This window comes from Ambystoma mexicanum, chromosome 7q (assembly GCF_040938575.1).
Source record: "Ambystoma mexicanum isolate Mex_15411 chromosome 7q, UKY_AmexF1_1, whole genome shotgun sequence".
In the NCBI taxonomy this organism is placed as follows: domain Eukaryota; kingdom Metazoa; phylum Chordata; class Amphibia; order Caudata; family Ambystomatidae; genus Ambystoma; species Ambystoma mexicanum.
Window position 1 is genome coordinate 555,733,197 of NC_090941.1, and position 21,738 is coordinate 555,754,934.

The 21,738-nt window shown below is 48.0% G+C and overlaps 1 protein-coding gene across 1 annotated transcript in view; it reads left to right on the forward strand.

Annotated features, from left to right (window-relative positions):
• VWA8 (von Willebrand factor A domain containing 8) overlaps positions 1-21,738 on the forward strand; it is a 3,012,337-nt gene that overhangs the window by 1,203,143 nt on the left and 1,787,456 nt on the right. The window contains exon 18 of the mRNA XM_069639376.1: positions 4,018-4,118. Coding sequence (XP_069495477.1) covers positions 4,018-4,118 — 101 coding nt within the window. The remainder of the gene's footprint in view (positions 1-4,017; positions 4,119-21,738) is intronic.

Sequence of the window (21,738 nt, forward strand, 5' to 3'; positions counted from 1 at the left end):
GAATGACACGAGTCATCTTTCTTGTGGCAGTACTTGGCAGGGAAGTGAACCAAGTGGGCATAACCAAAGAAGAGAAGCAAGGGTCGAGGACCCAAGCCAAGAGCACAATACGAGTCATCTTCCTTGTGGCAGTACTTGGCAAGGAATTGGTCCAAGTGGGCCAAACCAAAGAATGAGAGAGAAACCAGGGTTGCGGACCCTCACAACCCTCAGAGTTGGCTGTTGTAAGTGTGAAACCTAATGAAGAGAAGACCAGCGGATACGTCTTTGCCCCTCATTGTAATAGACTATGTAAAAACTACCAGGAGAAGGGAGTCATTTTCCTGGTAACGTGGACCGGAAGGAAGGTCCAACAAGCCTGGGGATGGGAGTCATTCCCCCGGGCTAATTTGAGACTGAGACCAAACACCAGGGGAAGGAAAAAGGTGAATGCTGAAGAGAAAGATTCTTTGAACTTTTGTGCTTAGGTACTGAACTACCAAGACCACAAGACACTGGAGCAATTAACATAACTGAAGAGAAAGTCAAAGTGGTCCTGCGTAGGTCTATAGTAAAAGCCTCTCACATTCGAAAGCCTTCGACATTGGTAAAAGTCTGAGCTCTACTGAGGGAGACCGGAAGGGTGATCAGTTAGGGGAAGAGAACCCCTAACAAATGTGAATTAAGCCATGGGAAGAGAACCCCTGCAAGTGCTGTGATTGAGAGGTCTGAGCCCAGCTGAGGGAATCCTATGTGAACTGTTAAAGCTTTGAGAGGTCTAAGCCGAAGGCCAGGTGGGCCTTGATCCACGTTTTGAACTGCCTTTGTTTTGAGAACCTGAGTCAATGTGTGTCATCCTGTCTACGGGGCCACCTTACTCCATGCTGTCCAACGTGGGGGGAGAGCTGACTCACTCCCGTTGATCCTTTATGTTATAACACTCATTTTAATTTGCATACATATTCCACTTTACACATGTTTTGTATAAGAGGTAGGGCCGGCATTATGTTTTGTTAGTATAGGCCATTTTGATTTGACAGATACTGACTAGGACTGTGTTTTCTTTATTATTTGATGGTAGAGACTAGTCCCATCATAGCTATAGGACAAAGCAGGCGTTTTTCCAAACCCTGAAAATTGAATAAAGGTTTTTAAATGTGTACCTCTTGTGTCAGTGTCATACTTGTGATACCATGCCTCCCTTAGAGTGTACATTGTTTATCCAGCTCACCTGTTTTCTACTCCAGTGTGGAGGTCCTTGTTTCCAGCTGGGCAACTTTATCTGTCAATTTGTTGAGTTTACCTTCCAGCCGCGACATTGACTGTTCTATCCGGCTCAGAGCTGCCATGACAGGATTTTGGGAAGCTGATTTATCAAGGAGACGTTGCCTTCCACGGGCCGTGGGGGTGGGGGTGGTTTAAAAAAAAAAAAGGCTTAGTCAGGGATAGTCTTTTTTTCCCCTTTCCCAAGGCCATTCTCCTTTCCCTCCTTGTTGACCTATGGGTCAGTCGGATCACTGCACAGTATTGCCAGACCCTCCTTTGGGCATCACTAACCCTCTGCACCCACCGTGGCAGGGGAGGGCACAGAGTTCCAGTTGTGCACCGGCCAAAGCTCTCCACTACGCGCACGGTCTCACCCACTTTGCGTAAATTGTTCTCTGCACACTGCGCCTCTGCCAAGGGCTACACACTGCCACTTGTCCTCGTTTCCCAAAACCGGTATTAATCATAGCGCCAACCCACATGCACTCTTCTATCTTCAGCTCCAAGGCAGCTGCAATCAGTTCCGAGTGGTGGCCACATTGACGGCAATCCTCACTCCTCGGCCCCCCGGCTGGGAATGCAGCTTCTGAACGGAGCAGTCGCAAGTATGACTTGCTACAGGGGTCCAAACCCCTGTATGGAGTCTGAGATGTAGCATCCTCAGTGTCGCACGGCAGCAGCCATTTCACTGCTCCTCTCCTGACTCACTTGTCAAGCACCCAGGGTGCCCCCTGGCTGCCCATGCCACCTCGCCACCAAGCAACGCCCAGCGCTCTGGACCACTTATAAGATTCCGCCACACTACTAATCAATCCATATTTGGAGCCGCTCAAACGGTTTCTCGTCTCCTTTAACCGGTCCTTTTTGCCCAGGGCCTAACCTCAAAGTGCAGAGCTCCATTCAGAGACCGCCATCTTGTTTGGGCTCACAGCACACACCAGGATGCTATTTTTAATGAATAAACACAGAGCACAAAGGGATTTACATGGATAAGCTCTGAATGTGGGGCATTCCTCATAGATTGAAGAAGAAGAAAACATCTGCAAGGAGCCAACTGTTGGTCATTTCAAAGTGTGCAGAGTTCATATGAGATAGAGTGAGCAAGTCTCTAGAGGCCAAGAGGAGCAACAGCACCCTATATAATTAAATCAAATAGCAGTAAATAAGGGGCTGAAATTGACAAATTAGTGGTCTGCTAAGACGTGACTCAGAAGTAAAAAAAAAGGGCTATTCATTAAAGCCTCGGACAAAGATAGTGGTGTTCTCATACTCCTTTGAATGTTCCACGAAAGTGAGCATTCAACAAGGTCAGCTACAAAAGGAAGACTTTGGCTTAAGGCCCGCCAATGGGAGAGTATGGACTAATTGGGAAAATGGGGAGTAGTCTGACAGGATTCAAACACCCACGTTTCGTTTCACATATGTGCTGCTAAATTCCAAGGTTGAGACTTTAGCCAATCAGTGGGTTAGGTGGGACAACCTAACATACAATGTTGCATTGACCAATAAACTGCTATTTTGTCCGATACAATAACTACTATACGTGTTTAGAGGTCGTTCAAGGTGTCCCCTACAGATAAGTGGTAGCCAATGATGCTCTTATCCTGTATATGTAGTAGATATGTTCCCTTAAACAATCCCTTCTCTCGATAAGTTTGTATTTTGCCACGTAGAATGATGCCATAGATGGTGCATATTGGGGTATAAGACCTCTATGTAGTCAAGTTACTGTGTGAGTGTGCATGAATCAGTCCGATGTCTGTCAGGTCTCCCTGCTTTATTAAATGAGAATAGAGTAGTACTTTGCCGTATTTCTTGAGACTGTCCGATTATTTGGTCTGAGATCATTATTTGTAATTCTATCTAGCACAAAAGACGCTTCAAGGTGGTAGAGCACAAAGACGGTTCAGGAACCCCGTTAGCCTGCCATGCCAGAGACCTGGGAGGTGATTCACCCACCAATGGATATTTGGATATTGGCTGCAGAGGCCCGAGTCCTGGTTACCCTCGCCAGCAGAGAGACAATTGCCCCAAGAACACTGTCTGAAATGCTGTTGTTTTTCCTTTGAGGGAGTTTCCCAGTTCTGCTATAGATGCCTTACTTGTATATAATCCCACAATAAAACATTGGGCCTTCTTACGAGTCCAGCGGTAACCCTGCCGGTGCTTCCGGAGGTTGCCGCCGGACTCGTGACATTTTACCGGTACCTAGCTTGCCGGTACCACCGGGACATTACAAGTCCTGTCGGACTGGCAAGCTAGGTTCCAGTAAATGTTGTTGGTTCATAGAAGCACCGGCACCGTTACTAACAGTGCCGGTGCTTCCTTGATCAGTCCACCCACGGTGTCCGGTGCGCCCGGCAGGGTCAGACCTGTTGGGCGCAGCTTCTCCTGCCAGCAAACTTGTAATTTGCCAGTCCGAAAACAAGGGTGCCAGTAGGTTTACCGGCACCCTTCTTTCTGGACCGGGAAGGTCGTAATGAGGCCCATTGAAGCAACAGTACGTAATCTTGGCACACTTCTTCATTCCCAGATGTCCTATGTGAAACTCCACATAATCGGGCGCAGTGTCAAAAGCACTGTTACCCAGAAGACCTCAAAGATATATTTCAAAACAGACAAACAATCGAATAGGTTGATAGTTAAATAGTAATTATTTTGGTAATAAATAAACAAACAAAAAGGTTCTCATAAGGGCATTACATAGATGGGGGATATCTTCTATGGAAGGTGGAAAGTTTCCAATCAATGAATCTGTCTTCTCGTTTCCAGGTTTTTACCAAATCTTGCACGAGCAGCCTTACAAAAGAACTTGTTGGATTCTGGGATTGAGGCAACCAGTTCTGGAAGAATGGAAGAGAATGAATACATTTGTAAGTTATTCATTTTTTAGTATTCCAATTGTTGTTATATAGGACTTTTCAACAAATGCATTTGCACAGTGGCTTGAAATTCTATGAAACATTGCATGAACTACAGACGAATCAGTGTATATGTAAGCCTGAATGATAACCCCAAAGGTTTATTTTTTTTTAATACCAGTCCGAGAGAGGCAATTTCCGGATTGATCACTCATTAAGAGGATTTTAACTGGGAGCGAAAGCGTTCATTTACTGTATAATTAACAATCCAATCATCACAAGATGACCGCAACAACAGGAAGGTGTCCGATGGAACCAGGATCTAAAGTAGCAAATAAAAAGCAGACATTGAACTCTGAACACAGAGACCATCCAACCTTCCACCTCATAGCTTTACTCTGTTATATTAGAGCCTCTGATGTGTTTTACAATGATATCCACTCCTTCTCAACTCCCCATGATTATACCATAGTAATATCGTTCCCCTACTGAGAAAAGAAAGGAAGAAAGCGGCTTGGAAGTAGAATAAACTGAGTTATCAAAAAAAGGGAATTATTTTTATTGTGTTGTGCTTTTGAACAAACCTTTCGCAAATCAAGTTTATAAAAAGTGAACAATACAGTCACATTTAATTTAATCTCCATTCAATAAATCTCAAACTGGAATCTACACAAGTTCAAACTTACTTACAAGATCCCCCCCTCGTACTTCATTTTTAAAATAACTCGTCCTATGTTTTGTCCAATACAAAATGTCTTAAAGTTTCTCTGACCGCCACTTGATTACAGTCTACAATGAAGGATCTGATTAACATAATCTGGACGTCCACCCATTTGTTGGCAACTGATTTAGTCAGAAACGCATGTAGATGGTAAGGAACTTATTGCACAGAAATAGGTGGATGTACTGTGGCAGTCTTGTCTCTTTTCCCCACAAAATGTGCATATTTCCTGTACGTTTTGTAGGAGCTAAGACTTTCAACTGTCTCTACCCAGCCCATGGTAAACACTTTTTGTTTTGTCTTTCCTTGATTCTTGATCAATTTATCTTCATCTTCTGTTGATTGAGTCAGAGATAACAAATTCCTCTTTACCTCAAGGGCATTAGACCAGTATGCGTTCCATAAGAATACTTTTCTTTCAAAACATGGGTATAACAATAGCAAGGATAACCAAATGTGGATACATCTCCTAAAGAAAGCTTGAGGGTTCAGGAGAAACGAAACAAGTTCAAATGCAGTTCAGAATTCGGAGGATGGGTTCCTGACAGGCCAGTAGTCCCAAGACCCAATGTTTTATAAGGAAATTGTTTGTAGCTAATATGCACCCTGTGAAGGCATCATGAAGTAAGACAGACAGCAGACTTAAGTTTGAACAAACAATATTTATTAACTTAAATGTCAGGATGTTAGAAGTCCTAACTTGCCCTATACTAAGTTGTGATTTCCCTACCTGAACAAAATGAGTCAAAGAGTCCAACTTAAAAGCCTGTCTGTGTTCAACACCTATGCTTGGCCTCACAACTAAAGCCAAACAGTGTATAGGGATGTCAATAATCAAAGAAATGGTGATAAACACAATATGCTGAGCTTCTTCCAGCTCCCAGCTTATCTTCAAGTTCCCTTCCCCAAGTTCAAATTAATAGAGTTCAAACAAAAGAGGTACGGAGGCCCTGTCCTCAAGACGGTAGCTATAGTTCATCAAGTCTCAAGGTTCCCTTCCCCAAGACTTGACTGTAGTACAGTTTAAACAAAAAGGGGTCTTGAGACCTTGTCGTCAAGACGGTGGCTTAAGTCTCAGGGTTCCCTTCCCCAAGACTTCAATGTTGCAACCATTGAATGATTCACTATTTTAAAAGCTCAACTTAACTCAGGGTAAACTTGGCCCTTCTTCTGGTTAACGTCACCAGCTCACTCGTAGTGTTCCTTCTTTGTAGGTTTTGCATTTTCTTTACCTTTTTTAATATAGCGCTCTCTGGTCTAGGCAGTTAACAGACCACACAGACCACCCATCACAGGTCACGCAGCCAGAGCCTATTGTTTCTTCAGCCCACACATGTTTCTCTGTATTCGCCCCTATGTGAAAAGGCATGCTCCCCCAGATTCTCCTCGTTGGCCTCTTGGCTTTATCACACACCTGTATGTATTCACAGAGTTTATTTGGTGGTAATTCTGTTCATGCCCACCTTTGTTTTCACCGCTTCCCATGTATTCCTTTCCCCGTAGGTTACTTTCATATGGGTATTCTCCTTTTAGTTTGTATTGATTTTTGGTTTTGCTTATAAAGTTCATTAATATTCAATGTAAGTGTAACTTTTGTATTTTCAGCCAATTCAGTATTCAACCTGCTTGATTTATCAGTGTTGTAAACTTTCAACTCAGTGTTCACTATGCATGGCATAACCCTGTGTAAAACGTACCCTTAGTTTGGTATTCAATAGATATTGCTTTAATGCTGGTTTTAACTTTAATTCTGTTCGATATTCAAAATGTGCAGTTTAGCGCTATTTAAAAACTTCCATTCAGTTAGGTGGGTAATATGTATCTCGTGAAGCTTTGAAGCTTTAATTCATACTGAGTTTCATTCGTAGTAAGCAGCCTGCCCGGAGTGCCCCGGGTTCCGAGTGTCTTTTCCCCGGCACTTACTGGTTGCGGTATCTTCCTCTGGCGGCTCTTGCTGCTCCTCATGACTTCCTAGGTTGGCGCCCTGATCTCAGGGAGTCCCGCTTGCATGTCGCTTTCACTTCTGCAGGCGTCAGCAACTTTGTTGCCTAGGGGTGGACACTGACAGCGTCCTCTTTCTCTGGTGCTCGTTAGAAGCTCCCAGCTGCTCTGAGTCAGAGGCTCCCACACCTCGGGAATATCTTCTGGCATCCTAGTCACACTTCATGTCCCACCACGTCTGCCTCCACACAGAAAGTGTCCCCTGGTATCTCCTACACAGGCCTCCCTGCTGCTGATCACTTTGTCGCTTCACTGGTTTCCCTTTATACACATGCAGCCCCTTGACAGGCTGCAGGTGATGACCTCTAATTAGACTTGCCTGACCCTAACCATACTTTACAGGCATCTTCCTCGTCTCAGTACCTAAGTGGTGTAAAGGTATAGTGTTCATCACTCATAGCCTCCTCTTCCTTGTCCCAGTACTTTCAGATTTTGAATGTGGGGAAATGAGGGGAGAGGTCCTACAATACCCCATAAAGATTGGAGAAGGTTCAGGTGGGTCACAATTAGGGAAAGGGGTGTACCATGTCTCACCTAAGGGCATCCCACTCCCAAATTCCGAGGACCCTCCCCCCAGGTAATTCTTCTCCACCCCCCAGGGTGAGTATCCCAGATCGATGGCAACCTGAGAAGAGGCTCCAGGGGATTTAGGAGTGAGAATACCTTAGGTTTCTCACAACCCCCTTGGCAGACATATTAAGGCACTCACATCACAATCAAGCGGGTGCCGTATCTGACAGTTGCTGGCATGAGTGATTCACCTGGTCAGTGGTTTTTGGCTTGCCAGTGTCTGTCTAGGGAGTACAGTGGTGCGATTAAAAACTGCAGTAATGCAGTAGTAATTCCATTACCGCTGTGTTACCACTGCATTACTGCACCGCCTACTATAGGTTTAGTGGTAAGGTGGAGGATAAACCTCCAGCAAAAGGTTGGAGGTGAAGCAGTCACCTCATCGCTGAAAACAGCAAAATCAGGAGAATCATCGCTGATGATAATTCAGCTGAAATCACCATGTCCTATGGATTTCACAAATGGGGACTTACACCGCCCTGCCACCACTTGTAATCCTGTTGTAAATCCACAGTGGCAATAATGGTAATACATTTTGGCAGCATTTCACCAGATTTACTGCTGAAATACCACTAAACTCATAATAAAACCTTATTGTTCCCCCATCTGATCTGGGTGCATTTTCAGGCTGTCGTCACGTGCCAAGGGCACTGTCAGAGATGGGAAATTGTCAAGAGTCCTTCCAGAACAAGAGTCCGCCTTTGGGTACCTGGTGAGTTCGCCACCAGCTCAAATTTCTCATTGAACCCTTCAGGCTGGGGTACTTGGTGAGGCTTCCTGGCTTGGATTTAAAAAATAGGATGCTTTTAATGAAAATAAACACGACTAATAAAAACACTAGTGACCCACCAATGTAAGAGAAAACCAAGAGAATGCTGATTTCGGAATGATGTGGCACAAGGTAATGAGCAGAGTCTTAACTGTTAGTAGGGCTCTTTGAAGCAGACCCTAGGGACATAAGCTCCATCAGTACCTTTTTTCTTGCTTTGCAGTCTTCTCTGCATCAAATAGGGAGTCTGAGCCACGGCTGCATCAGGAGTCGATGGAATCCAACAACATGGTGCGGTTCGGCCACAGCGACGCCTTGCTTGTCGAAGATGCTGACAAATGGCAGGTGGTGTCAGGTTGGTGCCGCTGGAAGACTCAGCAGCCTCCAATGCGAAGAAGCCAAGACTTGCCTTCAGCGTGAGCTGGCTCCACACTTCGTTGTGGTACTGCAAAGACTTTGGGTCTGAAAAGAACTGGTGACCATCCAGGCACTGTCGAGTTGGGGATTCTAAAAGACTGTGGGTCTCAGATGCAGATACTGTAGAGCTTCAGCATCAGTGTCGAGTGAAACTCTTATATGTGTGAGGCAGTCAAGCGTTGAGGTGAAACATTACTCCAGTGGTTACTTTGCAGCAGCTTGGATGGTGTTGAAGGTTCCCAAACTGGTGAAGCACTTCAGAGATGCAGGAAGAGCAAGGGGTCTCGTCCTTGATTGTGTCTGGGGCTTCCACTGGCAAGATGCATTCTTCTTTCTGCACTTACCAGCCAGGACAGGTTCCTGCATACGATGGTCTCAACAACAGTAGGCCTCGTCTGCCAGCAGATCACCCCAAATCATCCTCTTGAATGGTTAAGGGAAAAGGCAAAACGTTTGGAAGTCATTGGAAGATTCCCAGATGGACTAATGCTTCTTTCCTGGGTACTCTAAGGCCACTCCCTTCTCCTGTCTGCCTACATCAAATAGTCTGTTAATTAGCACCCTATGGAGAGTTCCTTTAGCCTGGCAGTGCATGCCCTTTGAAGCACTGGACCTCTCCCAACCCCCTCGGTACAGTTCTCTTCTTCCTGGAAGGTGACCATCTTTTTCCAGGAAGGACAAAACCTTTTGCTGGGGCAGAGCCAAATGGTCTGTTTTGGGTGGAATTCGGTTCCAAGCAGTGAATATACAGGGGACAATTAAATTAGACCAAACATTTTTGCCCTATAATTGTGGATTCATGTCGTAACCAGAGAAGGTTTACATTGAGATTTGACATCTGCCACCAGGTTTTGGGACCACACAATTGTATGATTTTAATTTAGGGTCAGACCTGCCACGTTAAAGGCAGATCCTGACGGTTGGAGCTTTGTGCTCCATCCGTCTGTTGGCAAGAATGTATGTCACTGTCATATATTGGCACTATCACACCATCCCCTGCAGAACTGCACTAGGAAAATGACAAGGGTTAGCCCAGGCTCTGGGAATTGGACCATCTTGCTGAATTGGACCTTATATTTAGACAGAAATGGCCAGGAGTTGCTAGAATCTGGAAAGTAACATGAGACTTCAGGCTGGTGACCATCTGGGTATCTTGGGGATCCTTTGTGTACCTCCTCTTGGGCCCACATTATAGAAGGAGTGGTGGCAGTGGCTTCCAAGGTCACCAAAGTCTCATCATCAAGGCTAATATATGGGACTTTGTCACACTTAACAACTCCAGTGTGGCAATAGGGTCTCTGCATCAATCTTCTTGATGTAGATTGAATAATGAGTCCAGTTGCTGGCTGGAAGGAATATATTGATTTCCTGTGGTCCCATATGAAGTGAGCCTGTGGCAACTCACCCTTTCTCCAAGTCTGTTTTGAATAATGTGGTAATTGTCACAAATCTGATGGAGTCGTCACTGGTTCCCCAGCAGTAACCTCCCCTCCTGTGGCCATGTAAGGGCAGAACCTACCTGGGGGTGGCTATATGTGGGAAGACCACAAGGGGGGTAGTAAGATGGATTTCTAAACTCTGACCTGTTGGGCAGAAGTTTAGGAGGCCACCCTAGTTTAGTGGAACAGTGGAACCTTCTGGACAAACCAGACCAATCTACAGTAGCGTGGCAGGCAGTCAAGACTAAGTCTCAGGAGAGGTGACCGTGCTCGGAAGCCCACAATGAGCACACACATTCAAACTCAGAGATTACTCTTAGACAGATGTATATCAAAGATACATTTATTATAGGTCTTGATAACTAAACACAAATAAACCACAGTAATAATAAAACAGTTACCAAACACGCTTTTCTCTATGTAACATATATACAAAATATGTTTACCCTAATGCGGATGAAAGGGGAGAAAAATAACCACAACCTGCAACAGAAGAGGTAAGTTCAACACCGATATCGCATTAGGCAGTTCTTCGAAGTCGCTCCCTATGTTATGCAGTCCAGCCCTAAGCAGTGAGGAGCCTTATGCTCAAATTTACAGCAGTGCATTAACAGCGTGCAGTTGTGCATAAAACGAAAAGCGGGTTCTCTTCAGGGAGCTATAGCTGTTCAGGAAGGGGGTTGAGGCGATGAAGAATAAATCCTGTTTCGCCAAGGCCTTGCCACCCTGGGCTTCTTGGCGACGACGACAACGACGGTATCCAACGATCTTGGACAGGACAGGCGAAACAGGGCTGAACCGGCTGTGGTGTCAGGCCCCCACCTGAGCACCCCGGTGGGAGGCCAGCTGGCGAACTTCGTCGGTGTGTGGGAGTCCATCTCCACTGACCGTTGGGTGCTGGATGCCCTTGCCCACGGGCACACTCTGGAGTTCCAAAGGAAATGCCCCCGTTTCCCACCTGTGGCCAGGAAAGTAAAACACTTTCCACAGCTGCTTCTGGAGGTACGAGCCATGCTGAGAAAGGGCGCGATAGAACTCGTCCCAAAGAGGCTCTGGAGTATACTCGCGTACTTCATCGCCCCAAAAGAAGACCAGTGGCTGGCGACCCATCCTAGACCTTCGCCGCCTCAACAAATACATCAAATCCCAGAAGTTCTGGATGGTTACCCTTCCACATCCCCATACACAAAGGACATCAAAAGTTCCTATGTTTGGTGGTCCAAGGGTGGCACTGCCCTTTCAAGGCCCTGCCCTTCGAGTTGAAGTCGGCACCAAGGGTCTTTACCAAGTGCCTGGCACCGGTGGCGGCGCGGCTGTGCCTGCAGGGGATCCACGTATACCCCTACCTGGATGATTGGCTCATCCAATCAAAGTCAAGGGAACTCACCATCGACCACACAGCGAAGACCATCCGCCTGCTTATGGAACTGGGATTCTCGATCAACTTTGCAAAGTCCCACTTGGTACCGTCGCAGGACGCCCTGTTTCTGGGGGCCAAACTCGACACAGTGGCGCAGTTGGCCTCCCAGTTGGAGGAAAGGACAAAGGCCATCCTGGGCAAGGTACAAAGGCTGTTGACCATGAAAGTGGCCAGGGTGAGGTCCATCAAGTCCCTGCTTGGCATGATGTCATCATGCATCTACCTCGTGCGTCTGTGCTGGTTGCGGATGCTGCCCCTGCAGGAATTTCTCGCCGTCCTTTGGATGCAATTGGCGGGAAGCTTCAAAGACAAGATCTCCCTCAACAAGACTTTCTGTCAAGCGATCCAGTGGTGGGGCACCCGCGCGCATCTCACGGCGGGCATGGACTTCCAGACCCCAGCGCACCAGGAAACGGTGACGACGGATGCATCACCGGAGGGTTGGGGAGCACCCACCAGAGATCTCCACGCAAGAGGCCCTTGGCTCCCGGAAGAGAGGTCCCTGCACATCAACGTCTTGGAACTCCGGGCCGTGTTCTGGGCCCTCAGGTCTGTCCTTCCGTTCCTCAAAGGCAAGGTGGTACGGGTCTTCACCGACAACACCACCACGACGTTCTTCATCCGGAAACAGGGGGGCACCAGATCCCCGGCCCTATCCAAGGAAGTGCAGGATCTGTGGCACTGGGCCGTTGCCCAGGGGATGTTCCTGATATCTTTTTATCTGGCAGGAGTAGAGAACACTGTTGCCGACTCACTCAGCAGGGAGCTGCGCTCTTGCCATGAGTGGGAGCTTCAGCAGGATCAAGTGAATCTCCTATTCTGACAGTGGGGCAATTTACAGATTGATCTGTTCGTGACGGCGACGAACACCAAGTGCCGGAGGTTCGCCAGCAGGTTTCCCCAACCGGGGTGCATGGGCGATGCATTCTCTTTCCCCTGGGACGGCCTGTTCCTGTATGCGTTCCCGCCTTTGCCGTTGCTTCTGCGACTCATCAGGCAACTCAGGCGGTCCCGGTGCAGGATGATCCTCGTCGCACCGGCGTGGCCGAGACAGATATGCTTCCCGGACCTTCTGGACATGTCGGCGTCCCCCCCCCAGTCAAACTGCCGATGGACACGGATCTTCTCGCCAGGGAAGGAATCGCCATCCTACATCACGACCCGGGATCTCTGAACCTGCAGGCCTGGCTCCTGCATTACTAGAGTTCGGAGGCTACGATATCCCGGCGGACTGCAAGGAGATACTTGCAAAGGCCAGGGGGTCCTCGACTCTTAAGTGCTATGGACATAAGTGGAAGAGGTTCTCTGTCTGGTGCCGTGCACAGAAGAGCAACCTTTTACGGATTACGGCCCCTCAAGTGCTGCCTTACTTGCTGTCGCTGGCCAAGGAGGGGCTGGTACATGCCTCCATCAAAATCCATCTGGTGGCTATCTCCTGCTACATCAGAACTCCGGGGCGATCGTCGCTGTGGTCTCATCGCCTGGTGAAGGAATTCATGAAAGGACTGTTCCGCTCGTTCCCGCCGGTTTAGGCTCAGGCCCCGGCATGGGAGCTCAATGTGATGCTGACCAGGCTCATGGGTCCGCCATTCGAGCCCTTGCATTCGGCACCGCTGAAGTTCTTGTAATGGAAGACAGCGTTTCTTGTGGCCATCAACGGTTGCTAACCGACCATTGCCCGGCCGTCCGAGAGCCCATTCAACCAGAGCAATCGCTGCTACTACGGCATTCCTGTCTGGTGTCCCCCTGCTGGACATCTGCAGGGCTGCTACGTGGAGGTCGACACACACCTTCACGAGATTCTTCTGCGTCGACCGGGATTCCAGGGAGGAGTCTAGAGCCGGCCAGGCAGTGCTGTGCAACCTGTTCGCTTGACGGTGAGCCTGGTGAGGAGGTAAGAGATGCTTAATGTTGAGTTGTTGAAATGCTTAATGTTGAGCCTTGCCACCTCCCGTGGTTGTGCATGTGTGTACTGCTATGTATTCTTGTATTCATGAGCATGTGAATCCATGCCAGACCCCATGCTGGAGAAGGAACAAGTTACTTTCCTGTAACTGTTGTTCTCCAGCATGGGTCTGGCATGGATTCATATGCAAACCCTCCCTTCAACCCCTCTGTGGCTCTTCTCTTGGTCCTTCTGCCACTTTACGTGCTACCAAATCTAAAGATGGCTGCCAGAGGAGGGGCTTGGGTAGAGGGCAGTCATTGTCTGGGGGCAGTATGACCCAGAGACCAGTGATTGGTTACTAGTAGAAAGACAGTTCAGAAATGAAACTGAAAATGATTTTTTCTTTACCGAGGATTCCCAGCCCGACGACGGGGAATATTCATAAGCATGTGAATCCATGCCAGACCCATGCTGGAGAACAACAGTTACAGGTAAGTAACATATTCCTTGTTGGGTGTCCGAGTTCGAGAAAGCCAACACGTGGTTCACATGATAGGTTAGATGGTAATGGCTTAACAGGATGGGTTTAACTTTAAATCTGAAAATGTTACTTTTGAGGTGTCGCAAGGTTCTTGTCTCCAACCCTGCCTTTCAATGTTTATGCACATGCATTGCATAACGTATTGGTAAATAGAAGAGATACATTCCATAACATAAGTATGCAGATGGTGCTCTATTAATACTCAAGCTGTCCATGAACTGGTACTTTCTTTAGTAGCTGTTTTGTTCTTGATCTTACAAAGGTGCTTTACCTAAATAGTCATCTAAGGTATCTTGCAACAACAAGAGTAGTTCCCCGAGAGGAGGTGGCAATGGAATCAGAGTTTAAAATCTCCTAGAATACTGATTCCTACATAACCATTCAAGCTTTGTCTTCACCTGCTGAACTCGCAGTTGGGCCCACAATCTCATAGTAAGCGAAACATTGTATAAGGCCAGGTGGACCTACGAGGCGAGACTGTATAAAATAAGATGCTAGCCTCTGTTTGAACTGATTCTGGAAATGGGTATTTAGAGCTGTGGCATTAAGGAAATTCTTCAGAATAGTGCCTGGAAACGAATAGATGTGTATTTGCCTACCATTGCCTCCTTTTGTGTCTGGTTCAGGGTATTTGTCAGATTTAAAGTTTGAGAAATAGGGGATTCCAAGCTGGCCGCTGACAGGGGAGAACCTGCTAATCCCAGCTCGCACCGAAGCCCCTCCTAAAGGTGAATAAAAAGTTATTTGTGCCCCCCCACCCCTGAGAATGGGCACACCAGGACAGTGGCAAGCCACCATAAGGGAGTAGCGGAAGTGCAGCCCCGAATAGCAAAACCTAGCCGTAGCGGCAAACAAGACTGCCAGGGGACCGGAGTGGGTGCTGTGTGCCGTGGCAATATAGCGTGTCTGACCCAGCCGAGCCCCGCTGGAAAGGTAGGCGGAGTGCCATGTATATTGCTGGGGCACTGACGAGGAGAGCAACAACAGTGCTCTGAGCTGTCTCAGAGGAGTAGTCGTCTCCCTCCGGGTGGAGGATCTGCAATAGGGACACAACCGCTGGAAGGGCCGGTGGCTGGCAATACACAACGCGGCAAGGGTGGAGTCCCTCCGGCAGCTCAGAAAGTGAAGTGCGACATCTGAGGTGACGGGCTCAAATGAAGCACCAGCGGTCTGGTAGAGGGCGACGTCCACCCTCCCCATCTGAAAAACAAAATAAAAAAAAACACGCTTCTTACAACAACGCTTGGGAAGCCAGCCAGAAGGAGAACATCAAAGGGCCTCAGTGGGGCCTAGGAGGGTGCTGCCTGCTTAGATGTGGTACAAGCTGCAGGTGAGGAGAAGCGAGAGGGCCCCCAGCTATCACAGCGCTTCAATAAAACAAAAGAGGAACGCAGAGGGGCAGGGGCCTATGCCAGTACCTGCAGAGCACTTAGGGGCGAACAGCTAAGGGGAAGACCCCTACCACAGTGACAACTCTGAGGAGAAGACTGGAGATATAGATGGCGCTCCCTGGTGGAGAGGCGCCTTCCAAGAGCTAACTGGCACAGTGTGGCAGAGCAGAGAACAGCCCCGCTGGGTGAAGGGTGAAGGGTGAAAGGGGCCAAGACAGTGTAAGAGTCCAGGCCTCATCCACAAGAAAACTCCCTAAGCCCAGTGGGAACACACTAATTTGGGGCTGCAGGCACTCCTTAGGCTGCCGCAATGTGGACTGGGGCCAACTACAAGCAGCAGGTTAACAGAGGCAGGGGCAGACCCACTCAGGCCCCCGAAGGGCAGGTCCCACACACCAAGGTGCATAGATCTTAGGTGACAGCGAGTTGGAGATCATCAGGAAGGCAACCCTCCGGGGCACATGTCAAAAAACAAAGGAAGAGGTAGGAATAAGGGCATCCCGGCACACCCCATGGTGAACGCTCGGGGGGCAGAGGGCATGATTAGAAGGTGCTGGCAGGCTGAGGAGACGCAATTGCTCCAGGACACCATGGCAGTCACCAAGGAAGAAGTGATGCAGTGCCACATGGACCACCAAAAACGTCTCTCAGAATCTTTTCAAGATACTTTTCAAGAGCAGATCTCCTCTTTGAAAAGTGATCTATAAGGTGCAGTACAGGAAATCAAAGGAGAACTCTCGAAATTAGGAGAGCTGGTAGACAAGAACGCTCGAGCTGTAGAGGAATTAGCTGAAGACTCTTGGAAAAATGCCGTAGCCCTGGAACAGTTAACACGAATGCCGCACAAGCTAGAGCTTCAGTGCGAGGATCGCGAGAATAGGTCAAGGCTCTCGAACATTCACTTTAAGAAGAGATTGTGGACAAAGAGCTTAAGAAATCAATCCAGACTTTTTGTGCCGACCTTATCCTGGAGATCCCTCCGGATGTAATCCATCTAGATAGGATTCATAGAGTGAGGCTGACATTTCGGGCAGCATTTACTTCCTATGGGCAGAAAGAAGAGATTTTGAGGGCTGCACGTGAGTCATTGACCATCAATGACTCGGAAGTACAGCTCTTCCAAGAATTGGCAAACTCCACTCTACTCAAAAGGAGGCTGATGTGACCTGTCACCATATTTCTTAACCAAGAGAAGGCCGGGTACAAGTGGACTTTTCCGTTTTACCTGCTGTCCTCCTGGAAAGCCAGGCAATGCAGAGTTACAGTGTGTGAAGAAGGCCTCAATGTGGTGGCACCTTAGAACAGGGACCGGTCCATGACCCAGGATGATGGGGGCCAAACCATCCAGGAGAGGCAGCAATGGGAGTGGTCCACAGTGACGTGAGAAAATAGAAGATCCCGGGCCCAAGAGGCTGGGAAAAACCAGCAGACACACCACATATGCAGCAGTGATGGAAGGAGGTCTGGCTCACCGGTGAGTGGAGGGATATCAGATGTGGTGTGCCGAGTAAGGGTAGTTGTAATGGGGGCGGGGCCAGGTAGGGGAGTTGGCACTGTCGGCCTGACTGGAATCTTAGGGAGAGGGTTATTTTACCTCTCCGATGTTGGTTGGATCCAGGTAGTTTAACCGGTACATTGTTTCTAGGACCCATGAACCGGCCTGGGTTGTTGCACGGGATTGGGAGGGAGGGGATGGAGATAATATGATGGGGAGCTGCCAGGATAGAAGGTGGGACAAAGATCACACAGTGGGTCACTCACACCCATAGTGGCGAAGGCTCTGCTAACACAGGGGGACCCCAACGGGGACAGCGATAAGGGGCCAAAGGAGGAGGATGGAAATTGGAAGGACAGGGGCTAATCATGGGGTTTAAAATCACCACTTACAATATCAGGGGGCTAAACTTGCCAGTAAAGCGATGCAAACTGGATTATTTTGTGAGGCATAAGAAACCAGACTTTCTCGCGCTCCAAGAAACCCATACAAGTAAGAAGAACAAATTGCGAATTCGATTGCGGGGGTACCCTCAGATCTTTCAGGCTAATGCGAAAGATAAAAAAGCATTGGTCCTGATAGCATTTAAAAACAATCCGGACATGGTGGTTCTCGGTTCAATAGAGGATAAGCTAGGAAGATACATATTTGTTAAACTTAGCATTAAGGCAGACCTATTTACTGTAGCAACGGTGTACAAAGCTAACTCCGGACAGGATGGATTTCTCAGGGCTACCCTGGCGGCACTTGTAAATATAGCAGAGGGGTAGGACATGCTAGCAGGTGATCTAAATATAGCCTGAGATCCAGGGACGGATAGAAGTAGAGTGGGATATGCGCCCAGGGCACACTGTCCCTGTGACTTAGAGAGAAGTTTAAGCAATTGCGGTTGGTGGATGTCTGGCGCACTTGCAGGGGCATGGAAACGGGATATACGTTCTATTCACAGGTACACAGAACGCAGTCGTGTATAGACTATATCTGGGTGTCCTCCTGACTGCCGGGACGCATACGAGTGGTATCCATGGGCGCAATCGCACTTTCCTATCATGCAGCCCGGGGCGCAATGTTGGACATGAGCTATCCCCGGAGGGTGCTCTGGCGGTGGACACTAGCAGAATGGATTGTAGCGGATACAGTCTTGTCAGCGGTAGTAGAGAAGAAGATTCAGCCCTGCTTTATAGAGAATTAGATGCCCTCCCCTAACCCCCGGGGGTATGGTGGGATGCCTTTAACGCAGTAATAAGGGGGGAATCAATCGCACTTAAGGCCTCGAGGGAGAAGCAGAGTAGGAAGCTAGAGGAGGACTTAGAGGCACAACTTAAGGACATCATGTCGAAGATGGGCAATTATCAAACGACTGACACAATGAAAGCTCATAGAGCACTTTGAGGGCAGCTTCAGTTACTAAGGGCCGAAAGGCGAAGAGGAGTCTTCTTAGAGCCAAACAGCACTATTACGTGAAGGGAAATATAATATGATAATGAAATGATATGATTGTTTATTTATATAGCGCCGATACGCAATGTGTTTCAAAGCGCTTCAAGGCAATGGAGGGAACAAGGGAAAATACAATGACACTCTTACAGGCCATGAACAGTAAGGATGTGAAATTAACTATCGTACTCGGCCTGATGACATTTCAGATAGTGCAAGAGCTAAGACACCGATAAGGAAGGGAGGTGGAGAGTGGGAAGGAAATGGAAACAGACAGGCGACTACCGTACTAGGCCTGACGACATTTGTGGTAGAGCCAGAGAAAAACAAAAGGTGAGGGAGAAGGGTGCAGAAAGGGAGGGGAGGAACAAAACAAGCGACTGTTGTACTAGGCCTGACGACATGGTTGCTATCATACTAGGTCCAGGGACAATTCTGATAGAGTAAGTTTGTAGTAGAAAGTAAGGGGAGGAGGGGAGGAGATAGGGAAAGGGAGAGGAGGAGAGAACAGAAAGTAAGCAGTCAATAAGAGTGGAGAAGCAAGAGAGGAGAGCGAATACAATTGCAGAAGTCAGTAGTAACACATAATGTTGCAAGCCAGGATACAAGATAGGAACAGCATGATTCAGGGCCACCATGTGTACAAGACGTAAAGGAAGTCCAGCATGAGAGTTGAGAAAGGGTGATGCACCGTGAATCAATGAAGTCCATAAAAGTAAAATCCAACATTGGCCACAAGACGGTGATGGTGAGCGGGGAAGCTCCTAGCACTACAATTGAGAAAGAGGAGGGCAGCCCAAACGATCTTAAGTATTAGGGAGAGGGAAGAAGAAGCCATGGTAGACACGGATGGAATTATAAGGTGTTTTGAACGCTTTTACAGGGCCCTGTATTCTTCCGACAAGCCTCGGGCGAGCCGCAGAACACTTATTTGGAAGCTGTAACTCTCCCAATGCTGTCGATTGAAGATAAGGAGGACTTAGAAGAGGATTCCACAGAGGAGGAAGTTAAAGTGGCTATTGGGAAACTTCCCTTGCACAGACTCTGCGTCCCCGACTACTTTACGGCCACTTTCTATAAGAAAGAACTCGGAACATTACAGCCTCGATGGATCAGGCCAAATTGGTGGTATTTCCAAAACCGGGCAAGGACCCAATGCAATTCGAGTTATATCGCCCAATAGCGCTAATTAATATCAATGCTAAAATGTATACCAAGATTTTAGCTTCTAGATTGGAAGATAGACTTCAAACCCTTATAGGGCCTGATCAGGCGGGATTTATTAAACAACGTCAAACATTTGATAATTCAAGAAGGGCATGTCATCTAATAGAGGCGGTCGAGAGGCGTGGGATCCTAGCAGTTCCACTTGCCTTAGATGTTGAAAAGGCATTCGACCGGGTGGAGTGGTAGTTTCTTTTTCAGACTGTGGTATGCATGAGATTTGGGGTTCGCTACCTCCGGAGAATACAGGCTAATTATCAAACTCCCACTTTGCGCTTGTCCATTAATGGTCAGCTCTCTGAAACCATCCAATTGGAGAGGGGGACCAAGCAGGGGGTCCATTGTCTCCCCTGCTCTATGCAATATTTTTGGAACTCCTTCTGCAATGTTTAGTAGAAGCACCGGGAGTAATCATTTTGGGGGGCACAAGCATAAAACTATGGCATTTGCCGATGATATGATGTTGGCTCTCTCGGACCCGGCAACATCCCTTAGGGCAATAGCCTCATAGCCAGCACAGTTTGGAAATGTCGGGTATAAAAATAAATACACACAAATCGGAGATACTAAACCTCACACCACCGAGGGAAACGGTGCTGGAAATACGAGGGTTCACCCAGTTTCAGTGGGCGGATGAGGGCATCATATATTTAGGGATTCACATTACAAATTCAATGACAACATTGTATAATGCAAATTACCCCCAACTGCTTAACACCCTTAAGGCAGACTTACGACGCTGGAGCCCTCTACACAAATCGTGGATGGGGCGTATGGTCTCAATTAAAGTGGTGACCCTCCCATGCTTTTTTACATTATTTTCAGGCCCTGCCAGTCTCCTTACCCAGCAAATTCTTCAAGTCACTCAATAGGTTTCTGTTCGTGTTTATATGGCATAATAAAAGGCTGTGGGTGGCCCTGCGAACCTTAATGGCTCCAAGGAATAAGGGGGGACTGGCCGTTCCTGATTTCAGACAATACTATCGGGCGGCCCAATTGAGGGTGCTGGAACAATGGCTGTCATGCGACGATAGTAAACTCTGGGTTTCCACGGACAGGTCAGTGGTTGGGGTGCCCTTAGATGAAGTATTGTGGCTAGCCAATGAGGTTCGGCCTCCTAATATGCGGGCATCGCTGATCACTGCACCCCTGGGAGAGGTGAGGGATGAAGTGGTAAAACAGGGGCATATCTCAACGATTCCGAACCCATTTACACCACTATTTGGGAACCCCCAGTTTATGCTGCTGATCACTGCGCCCCTGGGATAGTTGAGGGATGAAGTGGTAAAACAGGGGCATATCTCAACGATTCTGGACCCATTTACACCACTATTTGGGAACCTCCAGTTTATGGAAAGGATCGAGGTGAGAACCTTTAGGAAATGGAAAAAGGCAGGATGCTTAAGGCTCAGGGACTTGATGCATGAGCAAGAAGTCAAAACATTTGAGCAGTGTAAACAGTCCTTACGAAAGTGGAAAAGCTCTGCTATTACCAGCTGAGGCGGTATTACCCAAATTGTTCGTTTACAATTGTTCGAATGAACAATTGACCAAATTTAAAGGGTGACAATTGACCGTACATATATATATATATATTTCTGAGGCTTGTGGAATCTGCTTAGATCACATGCTGTGCATAGGCCGACATCTAGTGGAAGCTGCGGAGTATTACAGTTTGTTTTTCGAAGTCGAAAAATGGGCGTCGACACAGGGCGTGTCAGTAATACTATCCCTAGTGTGACGTCCCCTGTACCCATGATCCCTCACGCGTCTAGGATCCCCAGATTGTTTTTTTCCGCCATTCTGGTCGGAAGCACTTCATCGGAGTTCCCTGGCTTTGCCATATTTTCACTCTAAATAATTCTAATTTGCCCCGTTTGGCCAACCTTTCGTCGATCAACATCTCGACGCCGAACCGGGGAGGAGATCAACGTCGAATACCCGACGGATTGGGCCTTGAGGCTTCCGCCTCGGCTCGGGCCTGGGCCGCTGGCCTCGGCCCTACAAGTAGGGAGAGTGGGGGTGGTACACTTCCACACTCGACACCTTATTACCTACACACACTTGCCCGCTGCCCACAGGCGCGTATGGAGGGTACGCCCTTTCAGTTTTGCCCCAAGTGTAATAAGAAATACCCTTGGGTAGATAAGCACGCTACGTGCAACCTTTGCCTACCCAGAGACCACCCCGAGACGGGTTGCAGGGCCTGTAATAGGTTTAAGGCCAAAACTCTTAAGGACCGCTCCACCAAGCGTTGGGCCCACCACGCCAAGCTAGCAGCTATGGAGGCGGAGGGTACCTTCAGCGACGGCAGCGACG